The 27,663-nt window shown below is 30.2% G+C and overlaps 10 protein-coding genes across 10 annotated transcripts; 6 read left to right on the top strand and 4 right to left on the bottom strand.

Moving 5' to 3' along the window:
* Positions 1-54: 54 nt before the first annotated feature.
* Positions 55-1,647, top strand: PPL_00868 (uncharacterized protein; the record flags this gene model as incomplete). Its single annotated transcript, XM_020571888.1, has 4 exons — positions 55-291; positions 543-861; positions 1,041-1,281; positions 1,350-1,647. The coding sequence occupies 4 exons, from the start codon at positions 55-57 to the stop codon at positions 1,645-1,647; spliced, it is 1,095 nt and encodes a 364-aa protein (XP_020437746.1).
* Positions 1,648-1,874: 227 nt separating this feature from the next.
* PPL_00867 (zinc finger CCHC-type containing 10) lies at positions 1,875-2,458 on the bottom strand (the record flags this gene model as incomplete). Its single annotated transcript, XM_020571887.1, has 2 exons — positions 1,875-2,296; positions 2,386-2,458. The coding sequence occupies 2 exons, from the start codon at positions 2,456-2,458 to the stop codon at positions 1,875-1,877; spliced, it is 495 nt and encodes a 164-aa protein (XP_020437745.1).
* A 417-nt stretch (positions 2,459-2,875) lies between these two features.
* PPL_00866 (uncharacterized protein) lies at positions 2,876-5,053 on the top strand (the record flags this gene model as incomplete). The annotated part of the gene is made up of 5 exons (XM_020571886.1): positions 2,876-3,805; positions 3,872-4,219; positions 4,309-4,449; positions 4,529-4,683; positions 4,906-5,053. The coding sequence occupies 5 exons, from the start codon at positions 2,876-2,878 to the stop codon at positions 5,051-5,053; spliced, it is 1,722 nt and encodes a 573-aa protein (XP_020437744.1).
* A 57-nt stretch (positions 5,054-5,110) lies between these two features.
* Positions 5,111-7,858, bottom strand: PPL_00865 (uncharacterized protein; the record flags this gene model as incomplete). The annotated part of the gene is made up of 1 exon (XM_020571885.1): positions 5,111-7,858. The coding sequence occupies one exon, from the start codon at positions 7,856-7,858 to the stop codon at positions 5,111-5,113; it is 2,748 nt and encodes a 915-aa protein (XP_020437743.1).
* Positions 7,859-8,389: 531 nt separating this feature from the next.
* Positions 8,390-10,651, top strand: PPL_00864 (B-box zinc finger protein; the record flags this gene model as incomplete). The annotated part of the gene is made up of 4 exons (XM_020571884.1): positions 8,390-8,479; positions 8,597-9,917; positions 9,963-10,076; positions 10,578-10,651. The coding sequence occupies 4 exons, from the start codon at positions 8,390-8,392 to the stop codon at positions 10,649-10,651; spliced, it is 1,599 nt and encodes a 532-aa protein (XP_020437742.1).
* A 289-nt stretch (positions 10,652-10,940) lies between these two features.
* On the top strand, positions 10,941-12,278 carry PPL_00863 (uncharacterized protein; the record flags this gene model as incomplete). Its single annotated transcript, XM_020571883.1, has 1 exon — positions 10,941-12,278. One exon carries the CDS (start codon positions 10,941-10,943, stop codon positions 12,276-12,278), a length of 1,338 nt encoding a protein of 445 aa, XP_020437741.1.
* Positions 12,279-12,570: 292 nt separating this feature from the next.
* On the top strand, positions 12,571-13,605 carry PPL_00862 (uncharacterized protein; the record flags this gene model as incomplete). Its single annotated transcript, XM_020571882.1, has 3 exons — positions 12,571-12,868; positions 12,987-13,088; positions 13,577-13,605. The coding sequence occupies 3 exons, from the start codon at positions 12,571-12,573 to the stop codon at positions 13,603-13,605; spliced, it is 429 nt and encodes a 142-aa protein (XP_020437740.1).
* A 749-nt stretch (positions 13,606-14,354) lies between these two features.
* Positions 14,355-15,652, top strand: PPL_00861 (LISK family protein kinase; the record flags this gene model as incomplete). The annotated part of the gene is made up of 4 exons (XM_020571881.1): positions 14,355-14,539; positions 14,627-14,895; positions 14,963-15,092; positions 15,232-15,652. The coding sequence occupies 4 exons, from the start codon at positions 14,355-14,357 to the stop codon at positions 15,650-15,652; spliced, it is 1,005 nt and encodes a 334-aa protein (XP_020437739.1).
* A 215-nt stretch (positions 15,653-15,867) lies between these two features.
* Positions 15,868-20,906, bottom strand: pdeD (cGMP-stimulated cGMP phosphodiesterase; the record flags this gene model as incomplete). The annotated part of the gene is made up of 9 exons (XM_020571880.1): positions 15,868-16,020; positions 16,106-16,297; positions 16,379-17,171; positions 17,399-17,693; positions 17,811-18,031; positions 18,449-18,579; positions 19,498-19,543; positions 19,584-19,696; positions 19,953-20,906. The coding sequence occupies 9 exons, from the start codon at positions 20,904-20,906 to the stop codon at positions 15,868-15,870; spliced, it is 2,898 nt and encodes a 965-aa protein (XP_020437738.1).
* Positions 20,907-21,270: 364 nt separating this feature from the next.
* On the bottom strand, positions 21,271-26,923 carry PPL_00859 (uncharacterized protein; the record flags this gene model as incomplete). The annotated part of the gene is made up of 7 exons (XM_020571879.1): positions 21,271-21,344; positions 22,271-22,323; positions 23,382-23,429; positions 24,128-24,202; positions 24,440-24,480; positions 24,739-24,852; positions 26,915-26,923. The coding sequence occupies 7 exons, from the start codon at positions 26,921-26,923 to the stop codon at positions 21,271-21,273; spliced, it is 414 nt and encodes a 137-aa protein (XP_020437737.1).
* Positions 26,924-27,663: the final 740 nt, after the last annotated feature.

Here is a 27,663-nt window from a genome sequence, read left to right as displayed (position 1 = left end):
AGGATAAGATAAGATAGAAAAGATAAATTGAAATAAGAATAAGAAAGAAAGAGAATGAGTAGTTCTTTTATTTCAAATCCTCAAAATAGAAGATTATCATTGAACTTGTATCGATCACTTTTGAGAAAGTGTAATCATTTCGATAGTAATCCTAAATATAAAGCATTTTTTGTTACACCACCATCTCTTCGTTATCAACTACCGACTTTCTTCTTACCAAGTGTCTCATTCACACAGAATCTTAAAGTACTATTCAGATTATATGCAAAATATGAATATCCTACTCAAAATGTAAACAATCATAACAAAACAATACCAATAATAAAACAATACCAATAACATTGCTTACACTTATTAACATTAACATTTAACAAACTCTTTCAATATTAGGAACTGAATCATTGTTTAAGTGATGGATATTTTGTTTTAAGAAATTTAAATTTAGCGAGTACATATCATAAAAAGGTAAGAACAAACTTAAACAAACATAAACATATACAATATCAAATGTATATATATTAATTCATTATTATTATTAATAGCAATCCGATAAAGAACAATCAATTCTACAAGATGTTGAAATGAAGAAACCGAATTCACTAGCATCTGAATCTAACCTTTCACCAGAGATCAATGATATCATTGCAAGTCTACAGGAATCCGTTACCAAGAAAGCGATAAATATAGATATTAATGATATAGATGATCAATCATTAAAAACAACAGCAACAAACAACATAAATAATAGCATTAATGATAATAATAATAATGTTAAAATAGATAAAGATAAACAAAAAGAATCAAATAATAATAATAGTATAGTAACACCAATACCACTTGTCAATTTAAATAGTAATAATAGTAATAATAATAATAATAATGTTGTTGAACCTAATTTCTGGGTGATAGAATCAAAGGATTCTATAAAGCCTGGTACTCTGTTGGTTTCACATCCATCGCTCGATATGGCCTATAGGAAGTCGGTGGTGTTGATCACACACCAGGTCAATGAACACCACTACGGTTACATCATCAATCAGCCGTTGCCTACGAGTTCGGTGATCGGTGTACTACAGGATCAATTCGACAATGCACCGCAACTGAAGAACCACCAGTACTCAAAGAATCTCGTACAACACTTTCGATTCAGTGCGAAGCGACCACTCTCACCATTCACCAAGACACCGTGGTACTGCGGTGGTCCGTCGTCGATCGAGCACACCTCACACATCGTCAAAGGTCTCGAAGGTCTGCCAATGACTCAGATCATACATCCATTCAGTGATTTGCTGCCTGGATCGATTCAGGTACGTGATGGTTTATATATTGGTGGTAGTAATTTCAAGGAGGTCGGGTAAGTTGTTGACAACATCAACGTTAATAGCAAAGTTGATAATAGTATTAATGTTTATGTTTATGTTTAGTGATAAGATAAAAACAAAAGAGATTCCACATGAATCGGTTATGATGATGGTTGGTTGCTCACTTTGGAAACCGGGAGAATTGAGAAAGTTGATCGATCAAGGTGCTTGGTTCCAAGCGGATTGCACAAACGAACAGATCTTCAAGTTGGGTAAGGACGAGAAGTTCTGGGCAGAGGCATTACAATCGATGGGTGGTGATTATCGTGATTTAATTAATAATTAAACAAACCAAATGATAATCAATCAACCAACCAATCATTTGTTGTTCGATAATTTCTCAAATAAATTTATTATTATTAACGATTATATATATATATATACTCTTGCTTAATTACACTTGCTTTTTTTGTTTTTTTTTTTTTTTTGAAACATTACTATTATTACATTACATTTTGATATCGTTTTTGTTTGTTGTTTATTATCATATTATATTATATATTACTATTATTGTTAATAGTAATTTTTACTCTTTTTCTTTCTATTTCCATCACCATAGTCATCATCATCACTTGATGACGATGAATCGTTGTCGTCGTCTGAATCTGAAGATGAAGATGATGAAGAAGATGATGAATCGTTGTCATCTGAATCTATTGAAGAATCTGAAGAATCTGAAGTATCTGAAGTATTTAAAGAATCATCCGAGTCTGAATTTGAATCATCTGAATCTGATGAGTCAGAGTTGGAATCAGAGTCGGAATCTGAATCGTATACTTTTCTCTTTTTCTTTTTTCTATTTTCTTTATCTTTACGTCTCTTTTCGATTTTAGAGATATCTTTCATGTCCAACTTGTAAAGATTCGGGTTATTTAAAATAGCTGTTCTTGTTGGTCTTGCATTATATACTCTTTCTCCTTTACATTGATAAGTTGCTACAATCATACAAACAAATACATACATATATATATATTAGTAATCAATAAATATCTTTATATCTAATTATATATTGATTATGACATACCATGACCATATAATAAACACTTTTGACATCTTGTATTTGCTAGTTTTGTTGATCTCTCTTTTCTCTTATCCATTATTATATATTATATTATATTATATTGTTATATGTATTTAAATTAAATTTGAAAAAACAAACAATAAATAAATCGTGCAATGAACGTTGTGTTATTTATTAATATTGAACAAGCAGTACTGCTAGATGTTGTTAATATAATATATTGATTGAATGAATAGTTTTTTTTCTTTTTTTTTTTTTTTATTTCTTTCCTTGTATGACTAGTCTTCAAAAGAGTTAACTTTTTATTTAATTAGCAATAACAATTTGTTATCAATAAGGGATTGATCTTTTCTTGAACTAAACTATTGCATTTTGACTTAAACTTTAAAAACAATTTAGTCAGTAAAATTGTTGTTGCTGATTAAATAAAAAGTTACATATACATCTTCTAAGAAGTATTCGTATTAGTAATAGTAATAGTAATAGTATTAGTATGTCAGATCAACAATATAATAATATAATACAATTACTATTAATTACAATCAATAATCATAACAATAATAATAATAATAATAATAATAATAATAATAATAATAATAAACCAATAATTAGTTTATTAGATGAAATAGTTTTACGTTCGAATTTAGATATCGATAGATTGTTATTTAGATTCATTGATCATTTGAAATCATATGATAACGATAAGAGAGTTAGATTGTTAAATTTGAAATCAATCATCATTTATAATATATTAGATTGGTTTAATCATTCTATTATTACAAATAATTATAATATTGATTTTATTAATAATAATAATAATATTCAAAACAGTAATAATAATAATAATAGTAGTAGTAATAATAATAACACAATTATATTATCATTAAATACATTTAAATTATTATTAATAACATTGATAGAATGTTTTAAAGTGAATGAGAATGGAAAGAGACAATATCAAAGTGATATAATGATACACTCATTGATAGATACAATCTTTAAGAATGTAATCATTGCATATAATTATAATATATTGAAATCAATACTTTCAGAACAACAATTATCATTATTATCAATTGTAACAACAACAGCAACAGCAGCAACAGCAACATCATTAACATCAATCTATAAAGATATAATTACTAAAGATAATGATCATGATTCAACGGAATTTATTAAATCTATTTATAATTATAATGAAAAACCATTATTATTTAATAATAGATTAATCAATTTATTATCAACAATAAACAATAATACCAATAACGCCAATAGTAAGAGTATTGATATAGATTCACCTCAATTTCAAAGTGATCTTTATGATATCGATAACGATGATTTTGATGACTTGTTGTCAATAAATGACAATGATATCAATAATTGGGATAATCTATTCCAAACATTAATACCATCTATTAATATTGTAAGTTTGTTATTAATATTATTAAAAGATTTATATATGTAATGTTAACAATCTTTTTTATAATAGAATGATAATAAGAAGAAACAACAACAACAGAATATTAATGATAATGATAATAGTGAAGATGATAGTAAGACAGTATCAACAACATCATCATCATCACAGATAGAGTTAAAGAAATCAACTATCAAACAATTACAACAACAAGAACAAAAAGATGATTCATCATCACAATTATCACAGGATGGAAATGTAAATGCCAGTTTCATAGATGATGAGCCAAGAGTAGACAAAAAACAACTGTTAAACGAAGAGATAGAAGCTCTTATCAATTTAAAGAATGCCATTTCATCACCTCAAGTTCAAGTACAAGAGTTCAAATCAAATCTTCCAATTCTTTTAAATATAACAGATGTATGTAATGATGATTTAATCAATCAGTCAATCAATCTCCCACTTATTACCTTTGACGAACCATATTAATCATCTATCTTGATATATAGGTTGAATCTGCAATTAAATTATTAGAGATTAATAATGATACTAAAGAAGATATTATCATATTCTTTTTGAAAGAATTGATACAGTTGGATTTAAGTTTTTTGGTTATGTCATTATATTTTAAATCTATACTTTATCAAAGAGTAAGTTTGTTTATATATATATATTTTGTTACAAATGTATAGATAATATTAACACAATGCTACAAATAATAAACAATAGATTCAAACATTTACAACGAATATATCAAGAGATTTCTTTGGTTGTGTAAAGGAATGTTTTATAAAGCATCACACCTCTTTCATTCAAGCGGTAATAGTACCGCTGATAAAGAATGGCAGTGGTTTCAATCAATCACATTCCGATTTGCTCAATAAGTTGTTGAAGGAATCTAGTGTGCTTGGTAACGCTCAGATCGTTGTGGTTCAACAGATCGTCTATGCTTTGATGTCCACCAAGTGTCAATTGAATGATCATATCATATTGGTGATACAAACCATTCTCAATTTGAAGCTGAATCTAGACGAGAACCTCATTGCTCAGCTCATTCACGTACTCTCAAACAATGCAACGCTACACTCTAAGAATCTAAAGTTTAGTTTGTTGTTCCTACCGATCATAAACACCTACTCCAAACAACTGGCACCCAGTCTATCGCTTCTCGAGAAGATAATCAATGAGTTGAATTCACCAACATCGAAATCGATATTATCAGCATTCAATAAGATAAAGAATGTTCAACAATAAACAAATGTTTAACAATATTTAACAATGTTAAACAATAAACATATCTATTATTATAGTTTATTTAATATGTAATCTTGAAATGGAAAGAGGTGTATTAGTTAATTTACTATAGATAATCTTTAGAATCCGATGTGATGATACTGATGACGATTCTGTTTTTTCTGTTGAAGTAGTTGTAGCGTTTGTTGTTGATGTTGATGTTGAAGTAGATTCAAGATTATATAAGTATATTTGTTGTTCTTGTAATTGAATTGCCATTGAATGAATTAAATCTCTTAGGTTGTTTGCTTGATCTTCTGGGAATGACAATCTGCTTTTAGATGAGCATAGATTTGAGAATATGATAACACAATTCATTTCAGTGATGCTACGATCGCTTCTTTCTTTGACCTCTCTGGCAATTTGATCGATGATCTGTGTGGGTTCCATCAAGGCAAGTGTCTGTAGTGTTAGGAAGTCGAATTTAGATATCTTTGCTGAGAGTTGTTTCATTGTATTGCCAGTCTTGGTCGGTGTTGATTCGCCATTCACAATGGTGATATTGAGAGCATATTGTTCTGTATGCATCTCTCTGGTGACTCGTTCCTTCTCCTCTGATAGACAATACTCAAGATAGTCGAGCGGCGACAGATTATAAAGAAATACATCGATTTTCCTATAGGTGTTGTACACCCAACTGATAAACTTATTGGTACGGTTCACAACTTCTGGATCCAGGTAGTAAATAACAATTGCTGGTAGTTTCTGTAGCTGTTGTTGTAGCGAATTGATTACATTGGCAAGTTGTTTTTTCATTAGATATGGATATTTAGTTGCTATGATTATACGTGTTTGAGTTTTGAAAAGAACCGGAAGGAATCCAAGTTCAGAAGATTCATTTACATCTAATAGTACAACATTTGATGATTTAGTATCGACTGATGCAAACTTTGCCTCGTAGTTTTGTTGTAGCCAATTACATCTATTGCAAATGAATGAAGTTGAAGTAGAAGGAGTTGTCGTTGCTATTGTTTGCAGGTGAATCATTGATATCTCTTTGTTGCAAGCATGACATGTTTGATCCAAGTATTGATAATCGAATGGTTGTTGTCTATCTACACGCCACTGGAAATCTTTGAATGCAGGTAAATCGCTGGCTTTCAACCCAGCTGAGTTTCTACCTGCAAAGTACAACACAATCTTATCGTTATCATAGGGAATCACTTTGACTTCATTAGTGAGGAATGTCGACGATGCAAAAGCAGCGATGATCTCACGCGACCTTCGAGCCACTCTGGTCATTTCCAGTCGATCGATATGATTGACACGTGGCGGTCGCTTCTTATATTTCTGAGGAAATTGGCAAGCTTGATAACCGAGTTTCTCATACAACTCCACCTGATAGTAGTCCGAGGTGAACATACTAAAGGTGTAGGTGTTTATTCCCAACTTGATAGCACGTACCGTCCTATAGGAAAGGAATACATTGGCACCGCTAAAGTAGACTGCTTTACTATCGAGTTCAGTCAGCAATATCAACTCGTAGAGCGAGCGATACACATTCTTGTGAATAACAATTGGAACTAGTTGATCAGCTTTACCATAGCCGTTTTGTGAACGAAGGATAATCGATTGTTCCGAATCAAACACTGAGTACTTCCGACCGTTGCCATTGGAAAGTGCGACGAGGTCGTCGACCAATTGAGAAACACGTGACTGTGCATCTACCAACGAGAATTGATTGACAACAAACAACTCCAATGTCAGTTCAACCGATGCCGCTCTAGCAACATCGAATATATTGCTCTGCGAATATGCCAGTGCTTTAGTAACTAGATCGCCGCCTGCATAGACACCGTACTTTTCCAAGTCGATATTGACCAGCTGATCACCTGTAAGATCGTAGAGATGCGACATGAATTCCTCTAACGCTTGACACACCCTGTGTGGTATCGTAAAGACACTATTGTTCACTGTTGACCAATCAAATTGTGGACTGTCACTATAATGGTTTTTCATCTGTTCGAATGCATTCGATTCACCATTATCATCATAGTTGTATTTCATCAATTTAAATGTTTCAGGATTGTAGAGTTGCAGTACTTTGGTGAGTCTTGTCGGTTCAACCTTTTCATTTGACTTTGATAGTAGCTTCCTTGCACATTGTCTTCTCTCTACGACCTCCAATCTATAGATATCGATAACATCTTCAATCTTCTTAATAAGCTGTCTATTGAATTCCAGTAGTCGCTTTGCAATCTCTCTTGGTTTCAAACGTTGTTCTTTTCCATTGCCAATTCCAAGATGTTCACATAGCTCTTTTAAGTTCCTTTCACCTTCTTCATATTCAAGAGGAAAATATGTTTGTTCATACCAAATAGTTTTTGTTGATTTTGTAGTTGTATTACTATCTACTAACATTGGATCTATTTCATTATCATTAACTTCTTTTCCATCTCCTTTTCCATCTTCTTTTCCATCTTCTTTTTCAATGGTTGTTGATTGTTTTAGTGTATTTGAAGAACACTCTATGAAATGTTGAAAGTTTACGAATTGCTCTTGCTCACAAAACTGTAGTGCTATGATGAACTCCTGGGAAAGAGTTATTTTCTGATTGACAAAAGGAATGTCTTTGATGAGTTCCGATAGTATCGATCGCAGAGAGTATAGACCTTCTTTTGAATCAAAGATGCTCTGTCTGGAGCTATCTAGTGTTGGTGGCCACTCGGCATTGATAAAAGCATAGTAGCTCTCATCGGTCAGATTGAACAATGCAAACAAGTTTTTCCATACTCTTGGAATTATAAAATAATTAAAATTCACCATATATATATATGCAGTAGTAACACACCTAAGTGTACACTTAGTAATATAAATAAATAAAATATATATATGCTAATTTTACTATAGTTTTGAATCTTTATTCTAATTTACTTAAATAAAAAAATAAATAAAAAAAAAACAAGAAACTCCCTCACTACTAAATTGTTGAATTCTAAGAAATTAGACTTTCTTGATTTTTAGTATTAGCATCATCAGATGATCTAATGATTTTTAATTGATCTTTATTTTTTTATTATTTGATATGTTTAATACATTATCTCTTCTTTTTAAAAGTAAAAAAAGTTTAATAAAAATATTTATTTATAAAATAAAAATGATCAGAGATTTTAAATCAAGATTTGATAGTTTCGGAGTTGATTTTTTTGTGTGGGATTAATACCAATCAATTGTGTGATAAAAAGTTTGAGGTGATTTGTAGTTTTTAATTTTAAATTTCTTTTTTTTGTAGACATATATAGATAGAGAAATAGATAAATATAAATAGAAATAAATAAATAGATAGATCTAGATGAAATGAAACAACTATCATTTCAATCTATTTTATTTGATATATATCATAATATACATAAAGATGATATTATATGTCCTTCACATAAAAGAGAGGTAATTATACAGAAAACAAACATATTAATAATAATAATAATAATAAGAACAAAAAAACAAAAAACAAAAAAAATAGTTCTTTTTTTTTAACAAATTATAATGGATTATATATTTTAGATAGAAGTTTTATGTGTTGAATGTCAAAAGTTAGTTTGTTATAAATGTTCATCTACACTACATCGTAATCATCAATTCATTACAATAGATGATATTAAAGAATCTTTTATTGATAAAGAAGAAGAAGATGATGACTATGAGAATGATAGTAATGAAATAGATAAAGATAGTGTGAAAGAAAAAGAAAAATTGAAAGATATTGATAGTGATGTAGAATTCGAAAAGAATGAATATCTAAGTAGAATATTAAAAGTTTGGAAGACAATGAAGATTCAATCGGAGCAGTATCAGATACTCAAGGACAAAGAGTCTGCCATTGCCAAAACGTTTAGCGAACTTCACGAAACTCTGAGAATCACAGAGCACAAGTTACTGCGACCGATCAACGAGATTAAGGAGCAAGTCGGTAACTCTATCGATTCTAAACTAAAGGAAATACAATCATTAAATACACTTGTCAATATTATATTGAAATCAATAAGTAAAGATAACAACAATCAATCAAACAACAACAATAATAATAATGACAATGATAATGATGTTGATAATAATAATCAAGTTGTTGGTAATGATAGTGAAGAGTCAAACAATGATAAGTATCAGCTCGATTCGATAATAGATTCGATCTACTCCACCAATACATTGAGTAGATTCCAACATCTTCACAATGAAACATTGTTTTACAATACACAGAAAGATAAGAATAACAATAACAACAAGAATAATAAGAATAATGTTGATGACTATTCGATTCTAAGATTGATTCAACAGTATTATAATTATTATGGTGGACATTATCAACATCAACAAGAAGATGAACAACAAGACAATAATATTGCAGAGTGTGTTGTAGATAAAGAGATCCTAAGTATCGATGATTCCATACAGAATCTAAAGGTGGATCCGGCCAAGTTGGAATATTTAAAGAATCGATACAAAGAGTTACTAAACTTTGTTGAGAATGATACTCCTTTGAACGAGTTGGATAACTTGTCCGATATCAATACGACTCCTTCAGTAACCAACTCCTCCAACAACATCACAATTAAAAACAACAGTATAATTCAAATAGTCAATCTTAGTAATAGTTCAAACAGTGTATTCAGTAACGATGATTCATCAGATACCAACAACAATCTTAATAGTTCTTTTAACGATCTACTATTACAAAATGATAATGATGAACAACAGCAACAACAACAACTATCACCACTATCACAACAACAACAACAACAACCAAAACAATATATATTTTCACTTGGATATGACGATGGTTCGGTATCATTGATCGATGTATCGAATTCATCGATTGAGATTGTCTGTAAGTTGTCGAAACTAAGCAAAACTTTCAATTCTATCACAACAGCGGGTGATCACGTCTATATATTCGGTGGGCTGGGATTCCACAAACAGTATCACCGTTACTCGATCAAATCAAGACGAATCGACTATCAGGCAGAGATGAACGGAGTTGCCGGTGGTGAGAACATCTCGACGTGCTCGAGTGGCACCGGTTTCATCTATTTGGTGGGAGGATTCCTCGATGGCCAGCGATTGTCGCGTATCGATCGATTCAACGTCCACACTAAACGCTTCGAACGACTCATCGATCTAGGTAGGTCCGGTCACCTCTCCTTTGTTTTCTATCATCGCGGTCTGCTCTATATCGTGTCGGGCTACGACGGTCGCAGTTGGTCGCAATCCGTTGTCACCTACAACCCGATGTCACAAGAGATTCAAACCGTTATCGATTACATTGGTTTTAGATCTTGTATAAGATCGTCGTGTTTCGATTCCAACAATAACTTGATCTACCTCATAGATGGTGAGAATAACTTCCTCCGGGTGTCCATCATCAACCGAGAAGTGAAACAACTGGCAACTCTCAAAATATCCGATTACTATTCGATGGTCTATCATCAACCAAATAAAATCATACTACTCGGTGGACAAGACCATCGAAACTATCTCTACTCTGTAGACAGAGACAAGTGGATAACCATTGATCACAACGATAAATCATCAAGATTTGAATGTGGTGCTGTACTAATATAATAAAATCTGTTCATAAAAAAAAAATGTCAAAAGACATATAATTCTTTTATCTCTTAACTTTTTCTTTTTTAATATTTCTATGCTTGTTGCCAACATCTTTAAAAATAACTAGTAATATTGATCATTTGGTCGCCAAGGTTTGAATGAGAATATTCAAAGACCTCCAGATACTTTTTTCTAATGCATTCCAAAAATTTTCCAAAAAGGAAACCCAAACTTTTTTTTATTCTACCATTCTTTTAAAGAAATTAAAATGATATTAGTTGTATAATTAGTAAACAAACAAATAATGACAATATTTGAAAATAGAATCTATAGAATAATAATAGAATATCTTTGGTTTGATAGTAAGAATAAGAGTTATGCAAGATCATTGTGTTTGGTCAATTGGTACTTCCACCGTGTCATATGTTCTCTAAATATTAGTTTTAATGGTAGTCATGAGAAATTAAACCAGTTGTTCACTCATCATTTTCAGAGACAATCATCAGATTTGTTGTTATCACAGGCATTAAACAAATGTGCATTGTTTAGTTCTTTGACAGAGTTAAGAATTGGTAACCTTAGCAGCAGAAATCCTTTGCCACTTGATGACCTGAAATTGATTCTACCGCACATTCGATCTTTTTCCTGTATTGGTGGACCAAATGATTACGAACTGATGGTTAGCAATGGAATGCACTCTCTCGAGTGTTTGGAAATAAATACCGATACATCCTATTTCAATGATTTTGAGTTGTTGTCACCCAACTTGAAACAACTAAAGATGGTGTTACACCGACTAAATTTCGATTATTATGACTTTAGTTCATTCGTTCCACTCACCAAATATCTGGTGTCAGAAGCATTTCAAAAGTTGACATCTCTCGACATCGTAGATACCAATATAAATGGCAGCTATTGTTATTTCATAATGGATAGTAAATATTCATCGGTGTTGTTTGACGGTCTCCTCAATTTTCAATCACTTCAACACTTGGGTTTCACTTTCGTTCGTGATATAAAGATCGTGACCGAGTTCAAAGAGAAACTTCTCGAATACTTGGAGAAACAAAAGACATTGAGAAGCTTCGACTTGCCACACATGTTCTACTCAATAGATTCCGATTGTCTCTGGTATCTAGTGCGGAACTCATCGATTGAACAACTCTCTATTAACATTTGTGAAATGGCTTCTTTCCATTTCCCAACCATTCAAAGAGACAACCTCAAGAAATTGACCGTCATAGTAGATAAATATTCGACTTCCCTAGGTAATCTATCAACAATAAAACACATTAAAGTCATTCAAAGACGTTCGGAACGGTCTTCAGATTCATTCGAACGAATCAAATCTCTTTTCAAAGCACAAAAAAATTTGCAAGATTTACATGGATTTAAAGCAAACCGAGTATTAAAGTATGTGATTCCCTTTGACGAAAGTAAAGAAATCGACAATGATTTTCTTCAAGCTCTCAAGAATAACACAACTCTCAAAAGATTTTACCTCAGATGGGAGCTTTGGAAGGATTTCAACAGTAAAAAGAAACCAATAGAAGATATCATTCAGAATCATCCAACCATAAGAAACAAAGAATGTTGGTTGTCAAAATATAAATGGAAAGAATATCAATCCATTGAATATTAATATTCAGTAACTTAGTAGATAAAATGAATTAACAAATAAAATAAAAGTTTCTTGTATAAATAATCAAAAATTGAACTTTAAAGATACGATTGATTCTCTTCGAATGAAGTATTAATTGCTATAAACTTGTTTTATAATTCATTCACAATTGATTTCTTAGTAAGAGTTAATACATATTTTAGTTAATTACTATAACTACTTATCACAACCTATCTATCAGAATAGACCGAAAACGAGAAAATCGAAGCTGAATTGAATTCTTCCTAGAGCGGTTGTTTCTGGGAATATAGAAATGATTAGATCTCTTTTGGAAAATGGAAAACAAGAATATCCATATACTCTTGATATCATTGGAGGCAATGACATAGAGATCTACAAACTACTTTATTTGCATCGAATAAGCGAGTTTAAAGCTGAAATCTTAGATGTTATTTTAAGGGATGTTAGTTTGCATTTCATAGAGTTCATGTATGAGAATAGATCTGACAAATCAGTAGATCCTTTTCAATTCTATCGAGGAGATCTATTCTCTTTTCTAATTGAACAAGACTCTTTCAATAAGTTACAATTCTTCATAAAAGTACGAGAGTGTATGTTATTATACATTGATTTTCAATGCTGTAAGGTTCAAGAGAAGCGAGATGCTACGTTTTATAATCCCTTCAAGAAACAACAAAAATAGAAAAAGATATCGAAATATCAAAACAGCAGAATGTCTTCGAAACAGAGCAATCTCTTCACTCCAACAATATAGAAGATGTAGAATCTATATCCAAGAGTTATCAAAAGATTTCACATTAGATACCATTGGTTGAAGGGTTGTCAGACAAACATTCATGAGATGCTGAAACCAATCGATGATATCATTCAGACTCATCCAACCATAAGAAATAAAGAATGTTGGTTGTCAGAATATAAATACAAAGAACCTAAATCCATTTATGACTATTAACATATCAGTAACTAATTAACAAATAAATTAAAAATTCTTTTAAAGACATGCTTAGAAGTAAAATAATCAATTATTAAATCGAATCTGATCTTACATTGTGTAAGGAGATCTCTCACTGCTTAACTTAAACACCACACATCTATCTTTATCTTTAAAAAAAAATGCGATCAAATGTCAAAAGTTATCATTGATTGACTGATCGATTGATCTGTTTGTTTTATTACCTTAGACTAAAAGAGTTGGTGGTTGTTTGTTTTATTTTATAAAATTTTACTTTATTCCCTTCCTTATTGTAACTTTTAAACTATTAAAGATATTTTCGAATCTCGATTATATTTATTTATAGCTTTAATGCTTATATTAATACCACAATAAAAAAACAAACAAACAAACATTAATAAAATAATAATAATAAATTGAAAAAAGGGGGAATTCTAGATCGATTCGATTAAAAAGATTGTTTGATAATAACAATAATAATACAATAGTCACTTTGAATGATTTAGGGTACAGTTATTAGTTTTGTTTTATTTTTATTGTTTTGTTTTTTTGTTTTTTTCTATGAGGAATGGGGTGATGTTGTTGGGGTGATGTTGTTTGGAATGTGTTCTCAAAAAAACACCTACCACTAAAATTGTAATAAAATCATTTTTTTTATTTTAATTTATTTTATTTTTTGTAGTTAATTAAACAGAATTATTCCAATTACAATAAACTTTATTATTATTTTTGATTACACAAACATATTGTTCTTTTTTTTATTTTATTTTTTTAATTAACAAAAAACAACCACATACAGTCTAATCTCTTTAGTCAAGTTTCATTTTCAAAAACCAGATAATTTATTTTCTCTATATATTTCGGCGCATTTTATAATATATTATATTAATAATAACAATAAAAATAATAACAATAAAATAATACAAATAATAATTAATATTACAACTATCAAAATAACCTATTAAATTTTGACTAATAATAAATAATCAATATCAATCAAATAATATATATTTTTTAATCTAAATAATTGAAAACAAAACAATTAATATTTTTAATAGACCGACAAGAACAAAGATTCAATTTATATTATTTCCATTATTTTATTTTTTAAAACTATAAAAAAAATGGATAACTATTCTGTGGATCCCAACAAACTTCAGGTTGAAGAATTGGAATTCTCAAAAGGTTCATTTTCTAGAGTTTATAAAGGATGGTATTTAGATAGATCAGTTTGTGTAAAAGTGATAAGGAAAGATATGTTGGATCCTGATTTACTAGTATTTATAAATAGAGAAATAGATATTTTAAAGTATGTTAATTTTGTATAAATTAATATTTTATAAAATTCCTGTATTAATTAAAATAATTTTAATATTATCATTATAATTGGAAACAGAGATTTATTTAGTAAAACACACAAGAATATTGTTGAATTTATTGGTGTAGGAGAAAGAGAATCTTTATTATTTTTAGTTACAGAATTAGTACACGGTGGAGATTTAGGATCTATTTTAAGAGATAGTTCCATACAATTACCATGGTTACTTAAATTACACATTGCTCGTAGTATTGCAGAAGGAATGAGATTCTTACATTCAAAGAATATTATGCATAGAGATTTAAAATCAAATAATTTGCTTGTTGGTGATGATTGGACAATAAAAAGTATGTATTCCGCTTTTACAAAAATTTCAAATTTAAATTATCTAACAATCTTTTAATAATCTAATAGTTTGTGATTTTGGATTTGCAAAGAGTTTAAATCCAACTTCTTTAACCAATACAATTTGTGGTACAGATGAATGGATGTCACCTGAAGTGATATTAGGTATGCCTTATAATTATTCTGCAGATTTCTATAGGTATGTTTATTATCAGAATATTTTAAATTAAATTTTAAAATTTACTATGTAGTTCATATTTTTATTCTAATATTTTTTTATTTAAAATAAAACAAACTAGTTATGGTATGGTTTTAATAGAACTGATTACTCAGTGTAGGTTAGAGGAAAGATTACCACAAAATAATTTCGATATCGACTTGGAAGAATTGGAGAAGATAAGACCGGAGGAATGTCCAGAAGAATTTTGGAAGTTAGCTTTGAAATGTTGCTCGTACTACCCCAAAGACAGACCAGATTTCGATTCTATTATTGATTCAATCGATGATATCATTACAGTTCAGGAATCGGTCGAATTCCCTCCAACACCCATTATAATTAAAGATCCAAACTTTAATGATCAGAATGCATTGGAGAATTGGTTTATGCTTTCGAATCTCCCAGGCGATATATTAGATGATAGTTTTGAAATGGATAATGTAAAGGAAGAATCAATTGATTTTAGCGATGAAGAGAAATTCGATGAAGAAGAAGAAGAAGAACCACCTAGATCAAGAAGATGGTATTGCTCTATTTGTTAGAAATCAACTTTACTTTTATTTTACTTTACTTATAATAATATTTATAGTGATAATTTATTTTGTAACATTATTATGTAACCATCATCATCAACAACATCATTGAATAAAACAAAACAAACCTTTTTTTGTACATAGTAAAACATCAAAAAAAAATAACTACTTCTTTTTTTTTCTTTTTTTTTGAAATACTTTTCCTTTATATATTTACATTATATTTAATAGATTAGTCTTTCGTTTATTGAATTGAAAACTAAAGGTTGATCTCTAAAAGCATCAACAAACATCGTATCCAAAAAGGATAGTTGTAAACCTGGGTTGTGCTGGAAAAATTTGATTAAATCACTTGAATATACTTTATAAATTACACTCTATAGATAATTATAATAAATGAAAAAGAAAGACGACTATTAATATGATTTGATTTGTTAAGATTTAAAAGTAAAAAGATATTACATTTTCTTTAGCAATAACAGTTGTTTTGTGTGTTAATGGAGGTTCTTCAGACATTGCGTTTATATCGCCCAAGAATGAACCTTTGGTGAATCTCTCTAAATCTTGTTCACAAAACTCAAAGGAACCCTCTGCTACCAAACATCCAAACGAAGCAACATCTCCTTTTTTCCATAAAATCGTATTCTCTGTGAGCTACACGTTTTTCGATAGAATAGATAAACATTAATAAGTAATTGACTATTACCAAACTATAGTTGACAATTGTACACTTACTTGTTCTCTATGCAATATCGTTTGTAATGCAGTTTTTTGTGAATTGGTACATCTGTTCAATACGCTATTTAAATTGATGGTTTCCCAAGACTTTTCGTTTCTCATCTCCCACAGTCTCGTTACGAAATTGATAGACTCTGTGCTGTTTCTGGTGATCGACAAGAAGTCCTCTTTGCTAAAGACCAGTACCTCGACGTCGGTGACCGCCGAGACTTTGGCGGAACGCAGTCCACCCATTATCAGTGACATCTCACCGAAATAATCGCCGGCAATCAGATTCTTTTCGAGGTCGGCAACACTGACCTTGACAATGCCCGATGCCACCACAAAGAAAGCATCGGGTTCAGTGTGCTGCGCAATGATGACACTGCCCTGCGGATATGTCTTGCGGTTCGCCGTTCTCAGTATCTCTGCGACCTGTGAGAGTGGTATCGATCGGAATATGTCGACACTCTCCATCAACTTGAGAATATCGACTGCCTCTGAGTGCGTCTGCTTCTCGACATCCAAACGCAGTGTATGATTGACACCCTCTCTTGCAATTTTGAGTCCGCTCGACGTAGGCAGAGAGTGCTCTGAGATGTGAACCAAGTACAGACGATTCTTTATCTCTGGTGAAAGTGAAGCCAGCACTGAAACCGGTGTGTGAATAGGCGGTACACCCGCCTCATGTAAAACAACTGTATGATTCCATGGTTTTAAAAAGAAATTCATTCTCTGTGTATTCATAATGTTTTGACAATTCATCTCTTTGATTCTACTTGGATCGAAACAAGTATCACCTGAATAATATCTATATATAATTTGATAAAATGAAATCAATAACTATAAACTTTATGATCGTTTAAAATGATGACTGATAGTTGTATACATACATGCTTTTTCCTCCGAAAAAGACTTCAAATGATATAGTTGGTATAGTATGTATAGTATAGAAAAAGTTAAACTCTGCACCCTATAAATATGTTTATATAAAAGAGTAATATTATTAGTAAATGTGATAAAGTGTGATTGATTAACTTATCGATAGTTACAGCAATGGTCATTGGTTCTCCAATGATAACTGGTCTAAATATAAATAATCTTCTTAATAACTCTTGATTTAGATTTGAAAGTGCGCTATATTTTCTTAAAAATGAATTTAAAATGGTTGGTGTTGTAACTACTGTGATTTGGTATTCCTCCAACAGTTTCTGGAAGGTTCCAGAGTCGTGGTCGGCATGGCAATGTGTTAATACAATATGATCTATTCTTCTTGTTGGTACACCTTGATTCAAAAGGAAGTTACTTGAATTCAATGGTGGATCTACCATAACTATAGTTTAGATAGATAGATAGCAGATAGATAGTTTATATGAATATTATTAATATCTATTATATAATCAAAATCTTAATATTTCTAGATAGATGTTATCTGCTAGCAGCAACTTACTTCCTCTTTTGTTTACCCAGAGAACGAAACCGGTGGTCGACTTTTTTGGATCGAAACCATGTGATGAGCCAATGATTGTGATACCGAACGTAGGTGGATCGAATACATCGTTGGTGGCAGCGATGGTGTTGGCAACATCTGGAAAACTAATCTTTGATGGTAAATATGACAATAGATGTTCGCTAGACTCCTCTGGCTGCTGCTGCTGCTTCTCAGTGCTGCTGAGTATTTGTTGTCCGTTGATGTCGACTGCTGTCGATTCTGCTGTGGCGGTGGTAGCCACCTGATCTGCCTTTTCAATCACCTTGAATGCCGATTCCTCGCGTAGAAAATGAATCTCCACACCATCGGTAAGCTTGGCGACTCCGTTGTCGTCGAACAACACGAAATTGAAGAGTTCATCGACCGATTGGAACGTGCGAAGATACTTACACTCCTTCTCGAGGTTGGGAATCTGCTCCTTCGGGTAGGACGAGTGGAACTCCTGGAGGAAATCGTGATTCAGTTGTTGGTCCTGGTTGTTGTTAAAGTCGGCCGGGCCGAGTAGCGTCTCTTGGAAGACGATTCTGATTCGCGATTCCTGCTCTTTGGTGCAAACGAAAACGACCTTTCGCTTCAGTATGAAGAAATTGAAATACGCTGGAAACTCTGCTTCGGCCGCATTGATACCGGTTCGACGATCCCACAGATCCTCTGGGAACACGTAGATCGTTGGCACGTCGATCTTCATCGCCATCGAATCCTTGATGGTCTCTGGCGGTACTCCAAACTGTATGTTTCCAATCTTACTCTGCACGATGTATCCACCTCTGGGCAGCGCAACATACGTACCCTGAGGTGAAAACCTAGTTGATTTTCTTTTAAACATGTTTAAATAAAATAATTATTATTTTATAAACTATGTGTGGTATGTACTTGTGTATATGTATATAAAGATAATTCTAACTAACTAACTAATCCTAATCTTTTCAAAGTAATAATAATAATAATGATTTATTGTTATATTTTTATAATAATAATAAAAAAAAAACTGATTTGATTGGTTGATTTGTATTTGATTTGATTTGAGTAAAACGAAAAAAACAAAACTTAAAAATAATAATGAAAACACACAGACGATCAATAAAAACTAGACTAACAATAAATATATATCTATCTTGAAATTCCAACTTTTATTAAATTTTAAATATGTGATAGAATGTTTTTTTTTAAACAACAAAATTCAAGGAGATTTTTTTTTCTCTCAATACGGAGTGTTTTTTAAAAAAAGGACTCTTTGTTTTTTTTTTTTAACGAATAAATTATTTTATTTAAAAAATTGAAAATTTGTTTTTTTTTTATTTTGTAAAATTGATGAAAATCGGGTAAAAGATATTTTATTTTATCGAAGAAGTGGACTGTGTGTGTGTGGGTGATTGAAATAATATAAATAATATAAATAGTTTATAGATATTTGTACATTGAGTGTGTGTGTTGATAGTGGTGGGGTGGTTTTGGTGATCATTTGATTCATATATGGTGGATAAATCATTGTTTGGTTATGGTTGAGCCGTGTGGTGACTGTGTTACTTTGGCTGTGACTACGAATATTCTTGTTGACAACATATTGAAACTCTGTTTGTATTACTATTTGTATTTTTGTGAGGGTATGGGTATGTTTGGTTGTTGACATGGTTGTTATTATTACTCTAACCGGATGAATGACAGAGAACGACGAACGGGCGACGAGTTTTCTGGATTTTTAAACTTTCTTGACTACTTGACTACTGATACATTTGTTGTTGTTGTTGTTGTTGTTGTTTGTTTTCATGGTGGATTGATTTTAATAAAATAATTCTTCTTGATAATTTAAACTTTCTCAATTGGTCTAATTCTTGTGTTGGTGTCTATAAAAAATGAATAAAGGTATTAATAACGACTTCTTTTTAAAAAAAATAATCATTAATTAATTGTTTTTTACATACCAGCTCTAATTCGCTTTAAAAATGAATTGATAATGCTTTCTTCGTCAATCTTTTGTTGTCCAAAGTGTTGGATAACAGCTTTCACTAATTCCTTGCGACTCGGTTGATTTGAGGTTTTAAGTTTGTGGTAGGCATTGTATTTTTTGAGTGATTTGATTTCGAGGACCTTCAAATTAACCGAGACAGGATGAGCGAGATTGCTTGAAGAATTATTCAAAATAGCACTAGTGAAAAATTGTGAGGTGGAGGATGATGATGATGAGAGTGGTGATTCAGGAGCTGTATTTACACTGTAATGATTTTGTTGGTTGTTGTTGTTGATAAGGTTGATATTGTTGTTGTTCGAATTGTAGTTATTTAATGGTGATTCGATTTGAGTTTGATAATGGCTTTGTTGTTGTGATGATTGTGAGTAGTGATGGTTCTGTTGTTGTGATAGTGATGATGACGATGAAGATGATGACGATTGTTGTTGATGATGATTGATCTGTGGAATGTTTGTATTTTGTGGTGGCAAAGCAGAGACTAATAAAGTACTTGGTGAAGAGGTTGGAGATGGTGTTGATTTTCCGCTGTTGGGTGAGGTTGAGCTGGTTTGTGGCGACATGATGGCGTTTTGGAATTTCTTCTTTCTGGAGCTGGCTCCCTTCTTGTCGGATGGCGACTTGGAGAGATGCTTCTCGAATGCCTCGTAGTCGAAACGCTCGTCGTCATCCATCTTGAGGAAATACTTGCGTTCGTAGGGGTAGAGGTATTTCAAGTAGTGAATTCTCAGACGGAATCCGGCGTCGGTACGCTCGGGGTCGACAGCGAGGTCGGTGGTGATCTGACGCCACAGCTTGTTTTCGATGACAGCCTCTAGACCACCGCGAGTGATGACGCAGGTGTAGAGCTTGTGGAGGTTGAGCTCCTTGTGGTCAAAGATCGGGATCTTCTCGATCGGTGTACCACGGTAGGTCATAAAACTAAAGAGTGAACTGATGAATCGTTTCTCTTCCAACTCTGATTCGGCAACAGATGGTGACTGAGAATGGTGTGGTGGCGACGAACTATGATGTGAGTGCTGTGGTGACATCATATGACCACCATGTGGAGATTGGATCGATGGACTTGAAATTGGACTGTGTGACATTTCTTGGTTTTTAGTATGTGATTTTTACTTGTGTTTGTTTTTTTTGTTTTTTTTTTTTTTTTTGAATTGTCCTCAATAAGTGAGGGATATTGGAACGATTTAAAAATTCGATGGACTTTACTTTATATTGTTTGGTGAACTGGTAAAAAAAAAAACAAAACTAATTATTTACTTATTAATTTAAATATATTATAATTATATAATTATGAACAAAAAAACTATTTACAATATATATTATATAATACTTTAAACGCTACTATATTATTATTACAAGATATGATATGATAGAGGAGAAGAGAGGAGAACCTTTTTTGTTTCTATTTTTTCAGGAATTGTTTACTAGTACTGGATTTTTCTATTATTTTTAGAAAGCTACAAAAATGTGTGTTATTCTATGATAACTATTGATACCAATGAAATTTAAATGTAAAGATATATCTGTAAATAAAATAAAAAAATAAATGAAAAAAAATTTCAAGTTAGTTATAAGTTGAGTTGTGTTATTCTACAATTATTTTTATATTATTGTTGTTGTTTTTTAAATATTTGGTAAAATGAAAAAAAAAGATAAGATAGATGACTTTATGTAAAAACAAAAAACATACAGAGAGTGCTTAATATATAATTATAATGTTGGTTGTGTGATTATGATATTTCAAGAGTTTCACATTAACAGCAAAAAAGGTAGAATTTTGAAAGTTGTCTGGGAGTGACAATTGAAATACTGAATCATAGTTAAAAAAAAGATATAGATAAGATAAGGATGGAAAGGAAGGAATTATTATAACAAAAAGAAACAAAAATAACACAAAAATAACGAGCCAAATGTCTAAATGGATGTTGACGTTAGAAAAACTAATTATTTTTTTTTTTTATATTGAAAATCCATATAGTTTATAATATTATAGTGGTAGCCACCCACAATAGTTCTACTTATCCAATAGATCAAGCGGGGTATGATATGTTATAGTTTTATTACTTGGCATATTAATAATTATAAATGTGGTGAATGGGGGTGTGATGGTGGTGAGTAATGTAATGGGTAGCACAACAACAAACTGAACTGATCATGATGACTGCTTTGCTGCTATGCATTAAGCAGCTTGCAGAAGAAAGAAGAGCAGCAGAAGCAGAAGCAGCAGTAGCAATAAATCAGGTAATCGGTCAGGTCAGTCAGTAGGTTGTTTTTACCAATTGGCATGCATAATACTGAACAAAATGTGATGAAATATAGAGTGGATTGTGGATCATATGATGAGATGAGATAATAAAACACCACCACTTGGATGGATGGATGGGTGCTAACAAGAGATGGTGGTGATGGTGGTAATCCAAAAATTTAAAGAATTTCAATAAACACTGACAACTGAAACAATAATAACAATAACCAACACACCAAATTTCATTCTTTCTCTTTCTTTTTTAAAAAAGTTTAATTTAACGATTAACATATGTATTGTTATTGTTGATTGATTCTAAAATTGAATTCATACATATATGTATAAATGGGGGTGAATTAATGTTTAAATCTGTGTGTGTGTCAATACACTCATTAAATTACATCTATTTGGAGGGAACTTGGTTTATTTAATAGATAATTGATCATACCCCCCCAAAGAATTGATTATGTTTGGTGTTTTTCATAATTAATTCTCTGATCGTGAAGTTGGTGATAACAGTAGAAATATAATTCATGAAGGGGAATCAGAAGGTGAGGAGTGAGTGTGATTTGTGTGGGTTTTTCATTTAAGATGTCCGTACGGCACCCATATTTATACTTTATTATTATTCTTATTTATAAATAAAATAATACCACACATCAAGAAATGTAACATTGTTAACAAGCTAGGAATTTGTTTGTTTAGACACACACATATTATAATATATTTTATATAAACAGATATACACTTGAGAGAGAGTGTGTGTGTGTGTGATATTTGATAACAAGTTTGAAGATGGCTTATTTCATCGCTTGCAGTCCACTAAACAATTAATTGGGTTGATGAAATTTAACGTTGTTTCTTTCCATTAACCCTTTATATTCATTTTGTTGACTATCATCACAACCACACCACTAAACATAATTATTCATGAATACTGATTTAACACTATTAGCCCCACTACAAGGAATGGTCCTTATTTTCGACCAAAAATAACACGACTAATTGTTATTAAAAACAACCAAATCTATATATAGAATTTATTGAGAGATTGTGTGTGATATTCAATTTGGTTGATGATGATGATGATGAATATGATTATGATGATGATAATATAAGATGACAATGGAAGTGGACACTATTGTCTTTTGGGGGTGAATTCAATATTAATTTGATGTGTGTGTGGGTGTGATGATATAAATATATAATCTATGTTTGTTTGTGTAGGTGTGCGTGTGTGTTCTTGTTTTAATTTAATCTCTGGTTGTTTGTTTTGTTTGTTTTATAAATAAATATATTGTTATCATACATTTACATATGTATTAAACACAATGACATATATGGTTGCTTACTTGCTTGTTTACTTTAATTTTATTTATTTATATTTCTGTAATGTTGATTGATAGGATAAGATATGATATGGATATGAATGAACAATTTTAATTTGTTATGTTATGATTTATTATGACAAAAAAGGATATTGAGGTGAATACAGTAATATGCAATTAAAAAATAAAGAAAAAAACAAAAGCTTACAGATGCTGACCTATAGTACTATCCATCTTATCACAACCACTAACTAACCACCCTTTTATTTTATTTTTAAAATGAAAAAAACCACTTCAAAATTCCTATTTTAATTCAAATGTAATGCAGGAGGAAGATATCCCTTTTCATCGATAAATTTTTACATTTTTTTTCACAATTTAATTAATTTAATTTTTGATTGCCAATGTTTGTCAAGATTAAATTTTTAATTAAAAAAAAAATTGTGCAAAAATGAAAAAATTGCAAAAAAAAAAAAAATTGGGTGTGTATCGATGTTTTTGAAGAGGCACTATGCAACAACTTGACACAACAATAACAATTTGTTTGATTGGACTTTGTTGCACGACTTTCTTACTGCATTAAATTTAAATAGGAGATTTGTCATAGTTGAGTTGAACGCGCGCACACCACATTCCAATGCGATGCGATACGCGTTGTAACCAATGAAATGGTTGATCAACACACCACCATTCATGAATGTATTTTATTCAACACGATGCGATAAGATAATACTTTATATGGTATTCAATAACAATATTTGTTTGTTCATTTAACTTTGTTAAGTAACTTTTTGTGTTGTTAATGTTTCTTTTTTTAAAAAATTTATAAATATAACAATGTGGTATGATAATAAAACAATAATATTGTTATTATTTATATAAATAATGTGGTGGTGATTATTTATCAAATAAAAGTATGAAGAAAGGTGTGGTGATAGATGGTTATTGTGATATACGACAGTAGAAACACGTGATTAGAAAAGTAAGGTGTGAAAGTACGATAATAATATCTCGAGATCGCACCTGAAAGAAGTAAATAACTAACGAACGAACTTGAAAAGTAGATATAATATAGTATGATGCTTGCTAATTAGCATAATTTGGTATGAAATATTTAAATTTAAATGGTGTATATATAAACCATCTAAAACACAAATTGGTGATATGTTTCAAAGATGATCATCAGCAGAGAAACACTGTTTAAATGATTGGTCTGATTTTGCATTGCTGGTTTGGTGATGATAGTTGGTATTACTGATAATACTGAATGAAAACTAACTAATAACAACAATAGCAATAATAATATTATTTATAAAGTTGATTTATAACTTAATTGATACCTACAATATTGAATTTGAAGAATGAATATTCTGATTTCTTTCTTTTCTTTTCTAATGCTTCTTTTAAAAATATTTTTATATATTTGGTTGTATTGATTGGTTGATATGATCTGACTAACTAACTAACTAAATAATAACTGACTGATTGATTGATTGATTGATTGATTGATTGATTGATTGATTGATTGATTGATTGATTGATTGATTGATTTGTTTACAATTATCTGAGAAATTTGAGAATGAAATAAATAAATTAATTATACAAATAAAAATAATTAAATAAATAAAATCTATACAAATTAAACAATTTAAATAAATAAAAAAAAAGAAAATGTACAAGGTTATATAATTATAAAGATGGTGATGATTGATTACAAATGAGGGACTAAAAAACAAAATGAATAGTTTAAAGAAAATTTAATTTACAAAATGATAAATCAGAAATTTGAAGTGAATTTTTAATTTTTCAAAGTCGACTTTAAATGAATTATACAAAACAAACAAATGTGCTAAAATACAAAATAATAGAAAAAAAAACTGTTTACAGATTTATAGATAAATAAATGTTTACTTTTTTAAGATTTATGTAATTGTCTATTTGTTTATATGATATATATTATTATATTGTTGTTTGGATTAAAAATACAAAAAAGGAGTTGTGTAGCGCTGTGTTGTGATTGCGAGAAATGATTGAAATTTGAATAGGAAGATTGAGTGAGAATAATATGCGATTGAGAACTCTTTTGTTTTTAAAATAAAATAATTAATCAAAAAAATAAAATAAAAAAAGAAAGAAAATTAAAATTAAACCCAAAAATTAAAAAAAAAAAAAAAGATGTGATGTTGGTGAAATTTTAGAATGAATTGTTTTTCGAACGGCTGAAATTATCAATGCATTTGCTTGATTTTTAGGTGTCAGATGACTAAACATTCAGAGGGGTACAGGAGAATCATAAAAGAGATTGCAAAATTAAAAGTTGTGGGGGTGAAAATGAAAAAAAAAATGGTGGGGGGATGTAAAATTAAAAAAAAAAGCAAAACAACCAAATGGTAAAAGATGTTTTTCTTCGAAATGATTGTCACCTTGCAAAAAAAAAAAAAGAAACTTCAATTTTGTTTTTTTAAATCATCAGATCTTGTTTAGTTTTATAATTATTCGAAAATAAAACGGAATTGTCATAATGAATCGATTCGATGATGGTTTAGTAGTGATGGGTAAAAAAATGAACAATTTTCAAAAAGGCATAAATGAATATAATTGTGTGCATATATTTTTTTTGCAAACATTAATCCATCAACAGCTCTGCTAATGAATTGAATTCAGAGGTTGGTTTGTGTGAGTGTGTGATTGACGATATCGTCGAAAGTTTGGATGAAAAAGTGTGCATATATAACACAAAATACAAGTGTTGGTATTGTTTATTATTTTTGGATTTTTTTTTGCTCAATTCAAAGTATTGTGCAAATCGTCAGTTGCAAAATAAATTTGGTGGGTATGATGGTGAATTTATCGATGAATTTGATTGTTGGGCGAAAACAAAAAAACTGTGATGAATGAAAAAACGACTTTTTTTTTTAATGAAATGATCAAGATGCAGAAAATGTCAGCAACAAAAACAAAATGAGGACGAAATTTAATTCAGTAATAACAATTTCATATTAATTTCCAACAAAAAAAATGTTTGTTATTTTGACATTAATATTAAATTTGGTTGGTGTCACTTTGAATAACAACGAGCTTTGTTCTTTTCAATGGTAAAATAAAAAAGAAACTTGAATATTAAATTAATTTTACGAGAGCAATGGAATATAAATAAATAATGAAATTAATAATAACATGAATTAAGAATTGAGAATAAATAGGTATTTAATTTTGTGATAAACAAAAAAAACAAAATAGTTTGCAACAATTCTGATGATTTATATTTTATTATTTTACTTACTTACAATTTACGATTGATTGATGATTTGTTGATTAATTGAAAAAGAGTAATGTATGAATTTGATGATTTTTACTATTTATTTGTATGTTTGTTTAATTGTTTGATTGATGAGGTGTGTTCGGTTTTATTGAATAATGAACGATCATATGACAAACAAAATAAGAATGAAAAAAAAACAAAAAATAAAAAAAATTTGTTAAATCAGTTTTGGTAGGATATAAATGGAGGAAGAAGTACAAGAGACATTTTGCGAGAATCTTAAAAGAACCCAATGAATGAATCAATATTTTAATTTTTGCAATAAATTCTCTTTTTTCATTGGTTTTTTTTTGTGAAACTCAATCCAAATATCTGTGGGATCGTGAGATATTTGGTGAAATTTTGTAGCATGATGCACTTGGGTTACCACCTACTTTAATAATTAAGATTATGTTTAAAAGGTCATTGGGGTTAAGCCATAAAATGAAAAAAAAAAAACAACAAAAAAAAAAAATGAAAATTAAAAAAATTGAAAAAATGCCTCATGCATATGCATGTTTTGATCAGCAAAAAAATCAATCACTTCTACAATTTTTTTGACGACTACCAAAAGCAAAAAAAAAGCTAAAAACTATGATTAAATGAAAAATTTTATATGAAACAAATTGTTGCAAAATTAATAACTATTTAAAAACAATTTAGTTTTTTTATTATTAGATTGACATTTTCGATTAAATGCGGTTTGGGCAAAAGAATCAGATTTAAAAATGATGGTGGTGAAATAAAAGAAAGTCATATGATATGAAGAAAAAAAAGGGTGGATATATTTTTATTTCTCATCTTAATAGTTTTTTCTTTTTATTTTCAAACAAAAAAGATATTTTAAAAACAAACTTTTTTTAGGTAGATAAATCAATAGTAGAATAAACGAACGAATATCTAAACAAATCATTAAAAAAAACAATAATAGGGCAATGAAAGTTTGTTTGATTTTTTTTTGATCTATT

The sequence above is a fragment of the Heterostelium album genome (genome assembly GCF_000004825.1).
Source record: "Heterostelium album PN500 unplaced genomic scaffold PPL_contig1, whole genome shotgun sequence".
Taxonomy (NCBI): domain Eukaryota; phylum Evosea; class Eumycetozoa; order Acytosteliales; family Acytosteliaceae; genus Heterostelium; species Heterostelium album.
This window is presented reverse-complemented; position numbering and strand designations above follow the sequence as displayed.